Genomic DNA, 15840 nt, shown 5'->3' on the forward strand with positions numbered 1-15840 from the left:
CCTCATCCCTAGCTAGCAGGACCATCCAACGACACCTGGGGAGGGACCTGAGGTTGGGAAAGGCTGAGCTAGAGTGTCGCACCCGTGCCCGCGAGACCAGGATTCAAACAACCATTTGCTCACGAAGCCAGCTGCCCAGTGGGGATAAAACGGGGAAGGGGAGAATACGTTGATCTCCCGGGAATAAAGGAAGGGTGTAAATAGGATAATACATAATAGCTAAGAATCAAAACACGACGCCGATCCCATCATTCTGCACCCCCCTTACCCCCTCCTCAATCCCGGGCCCTCCCGCAACCTCTTTTGCACCTACCTCAACGGAGACCTCTCCTCAACTTCACCCCAAAGGGCGCAAGTCTCCCCTTCCACCCGCCCCGCCCCGCCCCCTCAGCCCCCCTCCCCACTGCAGGCGGTCTCTATGACAACCCACCTGAGCCCCGCCCCCTTCCGCCGCTCTCCTCAGCCGCTCTCCCTCCTCCCACCGCACTGCCCCTCTTCTCTTCCCGCCCCCTCCCGCCCACTTTATTTTTCGGGGGCGGGGGGTCCAACCTTTCGCCGCCGGGTCCCAGCAAACACTCTACCACAGGCACTTCCGGCGTGAGCACCTGACGTCATCTTCCTCGCGCCTCTTTCCCGCCCCGGATTTTAGAGTCACTTCCGTCCGGAAACGGAAACTTTTTTTAAAAGTCTAGCTTAAGGTACCCATAGAGATAGAAATGTAGAGCATTTTCTGATCCACCGATATAAAATGTGAACGGTGACACCGTTGGACATGATTCTCTTGCACTGCTACAAAGTCTCTCGAAATTCTCTCTATAGACCGACGGCCCTCCAATGCTCTTTACAGCATTGGAAAACCAGTTGAAATTGAGAACGGGAGTTGCCATTGTGTATTGTTGACGATGTGTGGCTCTTTATTTTCCTATATCTTTGTTTTTTTTCTTTCTCCTTCCAGGGCACAAGAGAGGCCAAGCCGGAAGTACAATCTAATGGGGGAAAGGATTTAATCGACTGAGTTTCTGGTCCGTTGTTATTTTCCTCTCTACCCTGAAAACGTGGTCCCAACTGTTTAGTTCCGCCTTGCAGTTGATTCTCAAGATTGTAGTTGCCGGCTTTAATTTGGAGGTGAAGAGCGATGCTTTAGTCCTTGGACGGGAAGGGAAGGTGAGTTTGCGCCGCCCAAAGCCTCCCCCAATATTTTTTCCTTACATTATCCCGCTTCCACCCTCCTTCAACTAGATTTTAATTCATTCTCTCTCCTAAATTCCCTAATTTTGCACGCTTTCTGCCAAGCTCTCCGGTCAGAGGCTATTTTATCAGTCTAGCGTCGTATTCTGTACTTCCACAGAGGTCTTGGGGAGGGGTCTTCCCAGGCCTGCTACTAAAGAAGTTGGAGGCTGATCCTGGGACATGACCCACGACTTCTCTGGTGAAACAAGTTTTGTGCGTTAGGGGTGTTGGATTGTGAGATGACACCCAAGAAGAGCACTACAGATGTGGTTAATAGCGCCTATGTGGTGCCAGAGAGAAATAATAGTGCCTATTTGACCACTCCCTTGTGTGCCAGTGAGGGACGTGTGGGGTGTCTTTGTGGGGTTCCTGATGTTCAGTCTCCCTCAGCAAATGCCCACTTTGCGTTTTACTAGCCCTTTGGAATTGCAGTGCTTTTCAGGCTGGCTGCCTGTTTACTCTGTCCATCGCTCTTTCCTAACAATACAGGGCAGAAAAGCATGGGCGTAGTCAGGGCTTTTGTTGGGGCGGGGGGGGGCAGAACCGACGTGATTCGTCAGTTATTTCCATTGTTTTACTTGATGTAGGGAGGGGCAGCTGCCCCTCCTGCCCCCTCCCCCGCTTTGCTACGCCCATGCAGAAGAGTTGGTGATCAGCAAAGATCAGGAGTTGAGTCATAGCTTGTCACGAGAGGGAGCGACCCCAACTGCCTTGAAGATGGTGGTTGTGAGGCCACTCCCAAATAAATTTCCCTAGATCTTGAAATTGTTCCAGCTTCAGGGCCAGTTGCAAGTGTTACCATTTGGGGCAAGGTGTTCAGGCAGGTGGTGGCTGTCCAGTTGTTCTTGGATGACTCAGATTAGAGGGAGACTGGCACAAAGTGATCCCCATTAGTTTGCTGGCAGAACATGGATTTGCTCCTAGATTTCTCTAGCTCAAATCTGACGCTCCACAGGAAAGCATGTGATTGATTGAACAAATACAGAGTGCCTTTTCTATGATACCATCACACCTAGTCTCCTTTCCCAACCTTTCTGGATTGCTTGATACTCTTCAATAACCTTTTTGAGATGGGGCAGCTGGAACTGTACCAAGTATTCTCATTATGGGGCCCCTCTAGATGTCCTTTTTATTCTGCATTCTTGGTGATTTGTACTCATGATGGTATCAGGGCAGTTATACATGATCCCGTTTCCCATACTGTTTTGCGCATGTGCATGCCCTGCTAGCTTCCTGCTGAAATATTAAAATTTTTCATACCACAAACGTTCAGGAGGAGAGGGGCTTTGTTGTAGTAGCTGTTATTGTGCTGAAGTTCCCCTATAGATGGCAGTAAAGTAGTAACAGTGAAAAAGCATTGCAGAAAAGTAATGAAATGCACTGGTACAGTGGTACCTCAGGGTAAGTACTTAATTCGTTCCGGAGGTCTGTACTTAACCTGAAACTGTTCTTAACCTGAAGCACCACTTTAGCTAATGGGGCCTCCCGCTGCCGCCGCACCGCCACCACACGATTTCTGTTCTCATCCTGAAGCAAAGTTCTTAACCTGAAGCACTATTTTTGGGTTAGCGGAGTCTGTAGCCTGAAGCATCTGTAACCCGAGGTGCCACTGTATGTGGATAATCTAGTATGAATCCAGCACTAATGCTCTATTCAGTGACATGTTGCAGAGTACACCCACCTACTGCCAAAAAAAGCACCAGTCTGGAGAGGATGTCATGAGACCTGCAGTCCTATTGGGATTCGGTTGGCATGCTCTGATGAAGTAGGAATAAATGGGGGAGGGGGCTGAAGTGGGATAATCTGGGTTGGAGGAGGAGGAGGGGTACCTCCCCTTTGCACCCCAAGTCCACTTGCTTTGGAAGGGGAAGCAGCTATGCCAGCTCTTTCCTCCAACCATGCTGCAGAGCAGGAAGCATCAGTAAAAGCTAGGAAGGCTGAACAGGAGGTGGCAGCCACTGAACAAGACCCTGAGCAGGAGGGTGCTGCCTTGCCCTCTAGGATCAGGATCTGCCTTCACTCATGGTAACAGATCCACATACCCCAACAGAATGCACATTTGCAGTTCCAACATCGCCACAAGGCAAGATAGTGAGGGCACTATGTTTTGACAGGCGAAGTGTAGAAACTTGTTGGAACATTTTTGTGCTTCCATCCAGTTTTGAATAACTTGCTCTGCTCCTGAACTTCTGAATTGTGACTCCCAAGTCTTGTGTCTGCTGCTGAGCCTGTACTTCCAAGAAAGAGCCTCTGCTTGCGTGTGTTGGATGGGAGTCAGGACAATGCCCCACAATCCTGCCCAGCAACAGTGTCCTATACTTTTTGCTTTACACCCAGCCTGATGAAAGCCTTTCCTGGCTTCTTTGAGACCTTTCCTTTGGGTATGTTAACAGTAGTTTCCCACTGTTATTTTTGGATCATTGAGGGTTATGGTGCTCTCAGTTCCCAGAGTGCCAGTACTTACATTGCCAAAATGGTATCATCCACTCATACAAGAGGGAGGTATCTGTAGGCTCTGAGGAACCCCCTGGCCTCCCTGTAGCAAAACCTAGCCCACTGAAGTCTTGAACATGCTCAGGATGCATAGAATGCTGAGTGTGTTTATTTATTTGTTTATTGAATTTATATACCGCCCTATACCCAGAGGTCTCAGGGCGGTTCACAGAAAAGATGACAATATATAAAATCAAAATAAGAACAATAACCCAATAACACCCCCCAAAGATATATAAATGATGTATATAAATGTATGATGTATATACAGTAATGTATATAAAAACATCAGAAAACAGTGCACATTAAAAGGCTTCCCTATACAGTAGGCAAGAGGAGCTCTATTTGTGGCAGCAAACTATTGGGAAACTATTGAGTGTTGAGATGGAAAACATGGGAATGAGAGGGAATGAAATTGAGTGCCCTGGAAGAGGGCATGGCTGGCTAGCTGGAACCCTGAACAAGAGCAGTTCACGCTACAAAGTTTTGTTTCAGTTCCCCCTTCCGGTCAGCTGCAGTTTTGTCTCATTTTCAAAAGTTAAGGCAGCAATGTATGGTTGAGGAAGCGAAATAGGTCACAAGACTTTCATTTGCTACTTCTTGCGTATGATCTTCATCTCCCCCCTTATCTATTTTTGTTTCTATTTTAAAGTCTTCAGGGCTAAGGAACAGACATCATTTGCTGGGCAGAATTGCATTCTCCTTTGCCACCAATGGGAGATATGGCATCTGAGGAAACCAGACCCCTTTTGAGTACTGAGGTGGAGACAGAACTGCCTGCTCAAAGACCCTCTCCACTGGAGATCTATCTGAGGTGTGTGTATTTATCTGGCTTTTGTTTTTGGAAAATGTCAAAACGTAATTGTTCTAGTTATGCACTGCTGGCCAGGAATATAAGGCTTTGCCAAATATGGACTGAGGGACAAAGAGGACAAGGTCCTAATGTTGGTTATCTACAAGTCCAGTAGTCAGCCTCTGTCCCTCTGCCCCTTTGCCCTCACACTGTATCAGCTGTTTGTAATGGAGTTTAATGAATGACGTCTCTGCTTGCCAGATTCTGAATTGTTGGCTCAACAGAATCACCCTGAGAGGTTTTCCAAATCTGATTGAGAATCTTGGAACAAGAGGGCTTTTCTTCTAAATGCATAATCTGAGCTATTTCTGATGTTCAGGCATGCCAATCCTTGCACAGCCCAAATGGCACCATTAAAACACAAGATAACAGCAGGCTTGGAGGGGGAGTGTTTAGTGGCGGGGGGGGGGTGTCCCAAGGGAGGGAAACTCTTTCAAAAGCAGGCCAGTGACGACTGAGCATGCTTGTTATCTGTGGAACGTTGACTGCTGGGAGAGAGATTCAGAAAGTGAGGAAATGGAATGGATAATCCATGAAAAGGGCATGTCTGGCTAGAACACTCCATTCTGCAACATTTGGTTGCTGTTTTTCTTTTTTGGTGTTTTCATTGAGTTTTCTACCACAATCCCAAGATGCTGGTCAGTCATCTCCATTTGAAGACCCTGTCATTGCTTTGTGTGATAGCTGGATGTGAGTGTAGAAGCAACTCTCCCCTCTTGCAGTTTCCAACACCTTGTATTCAGAGGCAGACTGCCTCTGACAGTGGAGGCAGAACATTGTCATTTTGGCTAGTAGCCATTTATAGGCTTGTGAATTTGCCTAATCTTTTAAAGCCATTTACTGCACCAGCTTTACAAATGGCACCTATTGGGAGACAGTAAAAGGACCTCTGGATGGTTAAGTCCAGTCAAAGGCGACTATGGGGTGCAGCGCTCATCTTGCTTTTCAGGCCGAGGGAGCCAGCATTTGTCCACAGAAAGCTTTCCGGGTCATGTGGCCAGCATGACTAAACTGCTACTGGCGCACGGAGGACTGTGACGAGTGCCAGAGCGCACGGAAACACTGTTTACCTTCCCGCCACAGTGGTAACTTTTTATCTGCTTGGAGACAGTATCACCCATAGAGAAGATGTTATCAGTTATCCCTAATCACATCTTGTTGCCACAGCCGTGCCTTCATAATTGAGTGGGAGCTACACAGCACATCCCTTCCTATTGTCTTACACCAGGGGTGGGGAATGAGGCCTCTTCATTTGACCCTTGGAACTATTCTGGAACTATTCTCTGGCCATGTGTCTCCCACTCCTCCCGGCCCTGCTTCGCACCCTTAACATTTTTGCCTGGCAGGAATTAGTCCTTTAACTCTGACAATGCCCCTTGGTGGAACTAGGAAGTATCCCCCATCTCAATCCCTGGAGTCCAGCTGCCAGTCAATGTAATGGACTGACTTGGTATAAGGCAGTTTCCTGCATGCTTAAATATTTGTGTGTTTGGGTGCTGAACTAAATAGATGTAGTGATGGCCACCAACTTGGATGGCTTCAAAAGAGGATCAGACAAATTCATGAAGGGTGTGGCTATCTGTAGCTACTAGCTGCAGTGGCTATATGTTCTTCCTCCACTGTCACACACCTCTGAATGCCAGTTTCTAGGAATCTCAGCTAGGGAGAACACTGTGGTGCTCAGGTCTTGCTTGTGGGCTTCCCAAGGACATCTAATTGGTCACTGTGAGAACAGGATGCTAGAATAGGTGGACCATTGGCTTGATCCAGCAGACTGTTCTTATGTTCTTAAACAGTTTCTTTCAAAAGGAAGGGTCAGCGGAAGCACTAATACATCTGCAATTGAAAGATCTGAAACAAAAGCGTGTGATCTTTTCAGGTGTCTGCTGAGCTGCATGGTCTGCAAAAAAGGGCAGCTGTTTGTGTGTCTCTCCCCCACCCCCATATTTTTCATTTTCACTTCTTGTGCAGCAAGGTCCAAAATCAGAATCTCTTCCTGGCTACGTTTGCTGCTGTGCTGGGACCGCTAAGCTTTGGATTTGTCCTTGGCTACAGTTCGCCGGCTATTCCGAGCCTAAAGAAAGCTAGCAACCCGGAATTAAGGTTGGAAGACATTCAAGCATCTTGGTTTGGGGTAAGTCTTCTGCTCCACAAGCAAAGGAAGGGCAATACTACAGTGGCAGAGCATCTCCTTTGCGTGCAGAAGATCCTAGCTTCATTCTCCAGCATCTTCAGGTGGAGCTGGAATTGTCCCTTCCTAATACCCTGGAGACCTGCTGCACGGCAGTGTTGGCAGCACCTCACTAGATGAACCCTTGTGAAATGACTTTATATAAGGCAGCTTCCTGTGTTCTTCTGTTGGTTTGATAATATGGGGTGGAAAATAAATGCTTATTGACTTGTGCCAGAGTATAGAGACGTATGGGACGCGGGTGGCGCTGTGGGTTAAACCACAGAGTCTAGGACTTGCCAATCAGAAGGTCGGCGGTTCGAATCCCCATGACGGGGTGAGCTCCCGTTGCTCGGTCCCTGCTCCTGCCAACCTAGCAGTTTGAAAGCACGTCAAAGTGCAAGTAGATAAATAGGTACCGCTCCGGTGGGAAGGTAAACGGCGTTTCCGTGCACTGCTCTGCATGCTGGCCACATGACCCGGAAGCTGTATGCCAGCTCCCTCGGCCTATAGAGCAAGATGAGCGCGCAACCCCAGAGTCGGGCACGACTGGACCTAATGGTCAGGGGTCCCTTTACCTTGTATAGAGACATAGGAAGGTTTATTGAGTCAGATCATTCTTCCATCTAGTCCAGCACTCTTGAATGTCAGCAGCTCTCCAGGGTTTTAGGCAAAGATTCCCGCACAGTCCAACTTGAAGATGCCGGTGATTAAACTTGGGACCATGAGCATGCAAAGCTGATGTCCCACCATAGAGCTAGGGCCCACTCCCTTAAAAGTAAAGTAGGATTCTAGTCCTCAATAGTCTTGCTGAATCAAACAGGAACATAGGAAGTCACCTTATACAGAGCAGGGAAGAGGTGTGTATGTCACCTCCGAACACCTTGCAGGACAGGTCAGATATAAATGCCATTTATATTGTGCCATCATTGCATACACCAAATCTTGGGTTAGTTAATGTGATTGAAAGGGACAGGAATCTACAACCAGAAACCGTTCAGTTGTGAGAGTCAGTTCCTTTTTCTTTTTCTTTTGCAGTCTGTCGTAACACTGGGCGCTGCAGCAGGCGGGATTCTGGGGGGATATATCGTGGATAAATTTGGCCGGAAGCTTACCCTGATGCTGTGTGCCATCCCATTCGTTTTTGGCTTCACAATCATAATCTCAGCTCAGAATGTCTGGATGCTTTATGTCGGCCGGCTATTGAATGGCTTGGCGAGTGGGGTAACATCCTTGGTGGTCCCGGTAAGAGATGGCCTGCCCTGTCCTTTCTCATTGCAGTTTTGTGGAAAGAGAGCCATCTGCTGAATGCCAGAAGCTGCATTTTACTGAGTTGGAGACCATTGACCCATCTAGCTCAGTGCTATCTATTAAGGGGATGGGGAATTTCAGGCCCAGAGGCCTAATTGCACTGTTAATTAGGGAATTTCAGTACTTTGATTCTGATATTGTAGCCTGTATCTACATACATCTGCCTGTGATTGCCTTGATTCTATAAGAAAAACAGGGATACATTATTGGGCCCCCTCTCTTTTTTCTTGTTGTATTGAAAAAATGCAAAATTCTGCAAATGCAAAAACAAATAAAATATATCCTTTTCTCTGTATGACTTGAACAAGACTCCCTTCCCCTTTTGTCCACGCTGTAGGTATATATTTCTGAAATAGCCCACTCCAAAGTTCGAGGGATGCTCGGATCGTGCGTTCAGCTGATGGTGGTGACTGGCATCTTGGGAGCTTATATAGCAGGTACACCCATGGGGCTCTGTTGTGTTCTTGGGTTTGCACATTTTCTCTTGCACACATCATCGTGGGATACGAATACACCAACCAACATCTGTGGATGGTGTTGGCACAGAATGTTGTGGGAAACTGAGTGGGAAGAGGGAGGTACAGTGGTACCTCAGGTTAAGAACTTAATTCGTTCCAGAGGTCTGTTCTTAACCTGAAACTGTTCTTAACCTGAAGCACCACTTTAGCTAATGGGGCCTCCTGCTGCCACCACGCCACCACCACACAATTTCTGTTCTCATCCTGAAGCAAAGTTCTTAACCCAAGGTACTATTTCTGGGTTAGCAGAGTCTGTAACCTGAAGTGTCTGTAACCCAAGGTACCACTGTACCTTGAAAGGAGGGAGTATGGCTGCCTGCCTTCATACCTTTGAGCACTTTTGCTTGGGTGGAAAGTGTCCTTGAATTCTGACCATGCCTCTTGCTTGCCTGGATGATGGGTAGAGAGTTGGTGTGTGAGAATGTCTGCAGATACTAGCCTACTGTACAAAGGCAATATCTGCATTCATTTCTCACATTTGCCTCTGGCCTCACCCACCACGGGTGCCAACAGGCACTCTGTCTTAACAGAATACATCACTTGAATGCTGGGGGAGCTGTTTGCTTCTATAATGTGCACCAGCTTGCATTTAGCCCTCTGGGCATGACAAAAGCTGCCAAGTGTCCTTTATTCCTTGCCCCTAAGAACGGCTCTTCTTCTTTTGGGTCTCCTCCCTCAGGCACAGGGCTGGACTGGCGCTGGCTGGCCGTACTGTGTTCCGTCCCACCGTGTTTTATGCTGGTACTTGTGGCTTTCATGCCCGAAACGCCTCGCTTCCTGCTGAGCCGGAATCAGCGGCCAGAGGCCATTGCTGCTCTGGAGTTCCTGCGGGGGCCCCTGGTGGACCATGAGTGGGAATGCAGAGAGATTGAAGTAAACGCCGAAGGACAGGTGAGTGGAGCTGGAACCATACTGAAACCAGGCACGTTCTTGGGTTGCAAGGGTGGGAAAGGTGGCAGGTGAACGGACCTGCCTCTTCTCCCTGCTAGCTCAGCTTTAGGCTTTTCAGCGGAGGAGGGTGGAAGCCTGAAGTGTTTGCCATCTGCTCCTCCTGGTATAGGGACGCAGGTGGTGCTGTGGTCTAAACCACAGCCTAGGGCTTGCCAATCAGAAGGTCGGCGGTTTGAATCCCCGCAACAGGGTGAGCTCCCATTGCTCGGTCCCAGCTCCTGCCAACCTAGCAATTCGAAAGCACGTCAAAGTGCAAGTAGATAAATAGGTACCGCTTCGGTGGGAAGGTAAACGGCTTTTCCGTGCACTGCTCTGGTTTGCCAGAAGCAGCTTAGTCATGCTGACCTGGAAGCTGTACGCCGGCTCCCTCGGCCAGTAAAGATGAACACGGCAACCCAAGAGTCGTCCACGACTGGACCTAACGGTCAGGGGTCCCTTTACCTTTTACCTCCTGGTATAATCTGGCAGGTGCTAACTGCCCCCTGACATTCTTTTCCTCTGCTGCTGAACTGCTCAGTAGTCAATCCCATGCTGAAACTGCACAGGAATCAGCAGCAGTTTTGCAAATAGAACAGGGGTTGGCCTGGTACAGCCACTTACAGTCATGTCCACCTGTCACAGCTGACCTGCAAGGCAGGGTGTGCTGGGATGAGGTCTGCTTTGCCACTTTGCATTCCCTGTGGCCAGCCAGCAGGATTGAACTAGCTGCTCGGCAGCTGATGAGTGGGGAAGGTTCAACCCTTCTCTTTGTAGGGGTCTGCTTTGTCATAGTGGCGAAGCAGCAACTGGCAGCACTGAACTCTCTGCTCCTCAGCTGATGAGTGAAGGGTGCAATCCTCCACTCTGCAGGGGTTTGTTTTGCTCACGTTTCTCTGCAGGGAACGTGCTGGCAAAACAGTACCCAGCAGGATTGACATCAGCTGATGGGCAGGTGGGCATGGTTTTGGGGAAATGGCCCAGCTGGCCAAATTGGTTGTCCTCATGGGCCAAGATTCCTAGTTCAGTCCCTGACATCTGCAGCCGGGGTGCTGGGATCTCTACCTCAGACCCCAGAGGGGTACAGTTGCCCCTCGACACTGAAACACTGGCTACGTCTTCCTTTGCAGGAGGAGCTGAGTCTGGCCGAGTTTAAGAATCCAGCCATTTACAAGCCATTCTTCATTGGGATTGCCATGATGTTCTTCCAGCAAGTGTCGGGGATCAATGCCATCATGTTTTATGCGGAAACCATCTTTGAAGAAGCCAAATTCAAGGTGGGGGGCTCCTCTGTCCTCTTGACACCTTGGATGCAGCCATACTCATTCATATCTTGGTCAGATGCCCAGAATTGGACACAGTATCCCAAGTGTGGTCTGACTAAGGCACAATAGAGTGGTACTATTACTTCCCTTGGTCTTCTGTTGATGCAGCCTAGAATAGCATTAGCTTTTCTTTGCTGCTGCATCACACATTTTCAAATATTTGAGAATTTTATTTACTTATTGCTGTTGTGTGTTTTCAGGAGAGTGGTGCTGCTTCCATCATTGTGGGATCCATCCAAGTCTTTTTCACTGCTGTGGCTGCTCTTATTATTGATAGAAAAGGTCGAAAAGTCCTTCTGGTCATATCAGGTATTGCAGAAAAGCTATCCTTCCAGTGTGAAGTGTAGGATTCTGTGCCTTTGCAAGTTAATTTAATGTGGAACACCATGAACAGCTGGATAAAATTTTCTGGTGGTGGATGTCCAGCAAGGCAAGCTTTTATGTGTTTGAAATAACTAGCCTTAGGGCCTTAGGTCAGTGGTTGGACTTAATCCCCAGCATACCCCGGCAGGACACACACACACTCTCTCTCTCTTTGTGCTTGTGTGTGTATGTGAGAGAGAGAGACGGGGGGGGGGGAGGCAAAGGATGCTGAACTAGATGGTCCATTGCTCTGATCCAGCACAGCTCTTGTTACATACACTCTTGTTCCCAAACAGTATAACTAGGTGTTCTGTTAACTATTTATCTCATCTTTCCCAGGGTTCATTATGGCTATCAGTGCTGCCATCTTCGCGATCTATTGCAAAATGGCTCTCCCAGTCCCCGTCAACTCCTCCCATGCCAACCCACCAAGCTCCATTCTGAGTGCTGCTGTTGTGGAAGAAGATCACCACCTTGCGTGGTTGGCGGTATTGAGCCTGGGCCTCTTCGTCATGGGTTAGTGGGCACTTTTGCTGCGGTTGCTGTACCCACAAAAGCTAGTCTATATAGATCCATCCACCTAGAGAATTCTGGGCCTTTTGGTGCCTTGAGGAGTTTCCCAGCCACATAGTAAAGGTCGAGTATGCTTTGACTACGTGGATGCTTCCCACACCAGAATGCCCTCTCTGCTGCAGCAGGTGATGCAGACACAGGAAATATACATGTCAGAAGAGTCCTGTTTGATCACAACAAAGCCCTTGATTCCTCCTCCTTCGCTGGAGTCCAGCTTTTTTGAGGTCAGATTGATGACCTGCTTATTGGTAGCCTAGTGCTTGTGGAGCATAGACCTTAGGGGTAGGGAACCTTTCTTCATTCAGCCAGAGGGTCACATTTGGGGGGGAGGCAGTGTTCCGCAAGGGTCATGTGGTGGGTGGGGCCAGAGCAACACATGTTCAGTTTTACAATAGGCTGGTTTCTACACACAGATCCAGACACCCCTCTCTATCCTCCATCAAGGCAAGCAAGTGACATAATCCGAGTTCAATGACACAGGCAAAAGTGTGCAAGGAGGGTGTGGGTCCTGGGGTCTTGAAAGCTAGGTGGAGGGGCCTGACAGGGGCTATTTTGAAGATGCTGTTGGGGGAGCCCCTCCCTGGGTAGCACAACCTCCTCCACATTGCTATTGCTGCTGGCTGTTTGCTTTCATTGAGCTGCACTGCTGCTCAGAAAGAGATGACATATTGTATGAGTGGTGGCAGATATCTCTCCTCCTTACCATCACTGCTTGCTGACTTGGAGAAGGGCAGGCAAACAGGAAGAGGCAACGAAGAAGGAGAGCAGCAAGGTTGGGTGGCTATGGGGGTTGTTGTGTACCTGCTGGGGTGTGGTCTTAGATACTTGCCAAGGAATGGCTACCCCCTGATGCCAGTCCTGGGCATAGAACTCCTGCCTCACTCAAGTCAACCTCTTAAACGTAACCTTGCATTATTATTATTTTCAAGTGTGTTTACCCTGCTCTTCATCCAAAAGGCTCCCTGGGCAGCTTATGAAAATTGATAATACAGTCCCTGCTATCAGTCTTGCACGCTGCATGGCATGTCACGAAAGGGAAAGGATTGGGAAGGGAGCAGGGGGAAACAAACTTGGCACTATTTCTTTCTTATAATGGCAGCTATGATGGGAAGAGTTCAACTGAGCAGCCAAAAGTTGCTCCTCTTTAAGCTGAGCTGATGGAGTGGCGCTGCTTCTCTTCTCTTCCTGTAGCCTAATAAAATGGCTGCTATCATGTGACTGTTGATGGAGAGAAGAGCCTGATGGACGCTGGCTTCCAAGCTGAACCGATGGAGTGGCTCTGCTTCCCTTCTCCCCCTTAGCTGCAGCCTGTTGCTAGATAACATGTGAGGAAGAGGGGAAGCCTTGTCTAGTTGTATCTTTCTGGTTTCCAGTCAGGGTTGCCTGTTCATTACTGACCTTGCTCAGTTCAGGGAAACCTCTACTAACTGCTCTCAATGAGTTTGCTTTCTCCTTCCTCTGCAACCTGCAGGCTTTGCCTTGGGCTGGGGCCCAATCCCATGGCTGTTGATGTCTGAAATATTCCCTCTCCGAGCTCGAGGCGTAGCCAGTGGTGCCTGTGTCTTAACAAATTGGCTCATGGCTTTTCTGATCACCAAGGAGTTCCATGACCTCATGGTAAGCAAGGATCACATCAGAATGGTTTACAGCAGGAATGGGAACAGTGGCCCCCATTTTCTTTTCAGCAGCCTTCTGGGGGCCACATGCCAGTGGCAAAAATGGGTTGTTGGATTCTTTTTGCCTACCATATGCAAGGATCCTGCTAGAGTGAAAAGCAGTAACCATGCTGTGATGTAGCCAGTGGAAGGACTAGGAGTCTTAGCTGCTTACTGAGAGCTCTCATGCTTACTGAGAGCATCAACCTGTGTCTGCAGGTACTACAGACATGCTAGGTTTCTGCATGCAGGGATATTCTGGATGAGAAAACATTCTCTTACGTTGGGCATGGGGAACCTTTGGCCCTCTGGATGTTGCTGAAGTACAACTCCCATGAGCCCTAGCAAGTGTGGCTGATGCCCAGGGATAATATAAGTTGTCATTCATCTACACCTAGAAGGCCAAAGGTTCCCCATTTGCCATCTCAAGAGTACAGCTCAACCACCTTGGTACTGCTTCTGGTTCTTAATCAGACATCTCTTTCTCTTCTGCCCCAGGTCTTCCTGACGCCTCATGGTACTTTCTGGTTGTTTTGTGCCATGTGTTTCTCCAACGTGCTCTTTACCATACTCTTCGTTCCTGAAACCAGAGGGAAAAGCCTAGAAGAGATAGAGGCCTACTTCCAAAGATCACATTAGCTGTTTGCAATCTTAGTGGGAGAACTTTTCCCCTTGGTCTTGGACTTAAGGTGTGGGTGGTGGTGGCTGGTGGGACCCAACCCTTCTTCAGAGATTTGCACGAATGTAAAGCCTTCACCGGGTTCAACTGGGTCCAGAGAACTGTCTGGGGTGTAGAATGTGTGGGCAAGATGAAAGGCAGGTTCATTTTGTGTGGGGCAATGACCTACCACTTTTCAGTATTACAGCACCACATACAGTATTACAGAACGGTAGGCATTGTTCAGTTTTCTGACATCTAGAACAAGGTGATTAAGAATTGGTTTTGAACAAAACATTGCTTTTCTCTGTTCGTTGGCCATGTTCTATGTGGCCAGCCTTTTCTTCTTCTGCTGAGGACTGTATTTCTCGGGAGGGGGGGGCCTGATGGGAGGGTCATCCTGGTAGTAGGTGGGGCTAGAGCCAAAAGTGGGTGCCCTCTCCCCTGGGCTCAACCCCTTCCTCTTTCTGCCATCACTACCCCTCTCTACTGTCACTTCCTTTCTGTGTTTAGAAAGCTCTCACGAACTACCTTCTAATTCTGTGTAATCTGGGCCTACTCTATAGGTGTAGAGGAGTGAGGCAAAGAGTCCTGAAAAGGCACATTGAGCATTGCACACAGCGCGCACAAAAAACCTAGCAAAAGAGGGAAACGGGGTCTGACTTAGCCAACGTCACCAGACTATTTTGCACCCCCAATGTTTCTCACACAAAAAGCATTTTAAAATGAGATGCATCCATGCTGTCTGAAGTGGTATGCTACCAGTTCTTTCCATGGTATGTGTAGATTTTAATGCAGAGGGGTTTAAAGCTGCCAAAGGTTTGTTCTGATTTGCACACGAAAGGTCAAACTTGGGCAATCACGTGGGATGATTTTTTTTTAATGAATGGGTTCAGCATACTGCTGCCCACTATTCCCCCCCCCCCCCAGGTTCTTGAGTTCTGTTCAGGAGGTTAGTAGTACTGTAACTGGGAAATGATAAATCTCATTCCCATTATAGCATTTCTTGTCAATCTCTGCCCCAAGGCGACTCCATCTAAAATCATGTCATGGGGTGGATAGGGATTGGACCCAGTTCTGCTAGTAAGGTTCCAAAGTCTTCGTTTCCAGACTTCTAATCTTGTTTTGTGGAATAAAGGTTCAAGGATATGGTGCTATGTGGAATAAACCAATATGTTGAATTCCATCTGATGCCTTGGGCAAACCATCTCTGTTTTATTAATGTTCATTAAATATTGTGTGCCGTAAATAACACTGAGGGACAAACTAGGGAGGATTACTTTCCCATTTTTGGACCAGAACATAAACCTCTGCTCATCAACTAGTTTTGAGATTATGGCGGGGAAGGGGGGAGCTTCCAGGTCAGGAGTGGGGATTCAGGCACATTCCCCTCTCCCAGTTAAAATTCATTACAATTTCTGCTTTCAAATCTATTCTTAAATTTCCTCCTAGACACATTTTTCACTTGGGTCTGCACTGAGTCAGTCATCCTTAATCTGAAAGAATGGAGTATATGATTGTGTGCGCGCTGTTTTTGTGGGCTTGTGGTAGAAAGAACACACTGGAGGATTCCCCCCACCCAGTATCTAGTAGTAATTGAAATACTGGGCACAATCTAACCAATTCATTAGTGAAATTGTTAACCAGAATATGTGATATTTATTATGTATTTTATTATGAATTGCCTTCTTAATAATGCTTTTTAAAAAACATTTCTTTTAAAACAGAGTAGAGATGGCTTGGGGTTTTATTTTTAAGGTGCAC

At 47.9% G+C, this 15840-nt stretch overlaps 2 protein-coding genes across 8 annotated transcripts in view; one reads left to right on the plus strand and one right to left on the minus strand.

Moving 5' to 3' along the window:
- FBXW2 (F-box and WD repeat domain containing 2) overlaps positions 1-655 on the minus strand; it is a 21978-nt gene extending 21323 nt beyond the window's left edge. The window contains exon 1 of one of the 4 annotated variants that reach the window (XM_083597023.1): positions 550-655. The gene's annotated coding sequence lies outside the window, so the exon portion shown is untranslated. Of the gene's footprint in view, positions 1-313 lie in introns of all 4 variants that reach the window. The other 3 variants (XM_083597025.1, XM_083597024.1, XM_083597026.1) reach the window with 3 other exon arrangements.
- Positions 1-15262, plus strand: part of SLC2A8 (solute carrier family 2 member 8) — a 17803-nt gene extending 2541 nt beyond the window's left edge. For 2 of the 4 annotated variants that reach the window (XM_083597018.1, XM_083597017.1), the window contains 11 exons: positions 956-1164; positions 4376-4537; positions 6548-6710; positions 7785-7991; positions 8395-8494; positions 9255-9466; positions 10633-10779; positions 11028-11136; positions 11530-11706; positions 13235-13380; positions 13917-15262. In XM_083597018.1, coding sequence (XP_083453144.1) covers positions 4437-4537; positions 6548-6710; positions 7785-7991; positions 8395-8494; positions 9255-9466; positions 10633-10779; positions 11028-11136; positions 11530-11706; positions 13235-13380; positions 13917-14057 — 1503 coding nt within the window. In that variant the 5' untranslated portion in view covers positions 956-1164; positions 4376-4436 and the 3' untranslated portion in view covers positions 14058-15262. Of the gene's footprint in view, positions 1-653; positions 699-955; positions 1165-4375; positions 4538-6547; positions 6711-7784; positions 7992-8394; positions 8495-9254; positions 9467-10632; positions 10780-11027; positions 11137-11529; positions 11707-13234; positions 13381-13916 lie in introns of those variants that run through there. The other 2 variants (XM_083597019.1, XM_083597020.1) reach the window with 2 other exon arrangements.
- The last annotated feature ends 578 nt before the right edge of the window (positions 15263-15840 follow it).

This window comes from Podarcis filfolensis (genome assembly GCF_964270895.1).
Source record: "Podarcis filfolensis genome assembly, chromosome: Z".
In the NCBI taxonomy this organism is placed as follows: Eukaryota; Metazoa; Chordata; class Lepidosauria; order Squamata; family Lacertidae; genus Podarcis; species Podarcis filfolensis.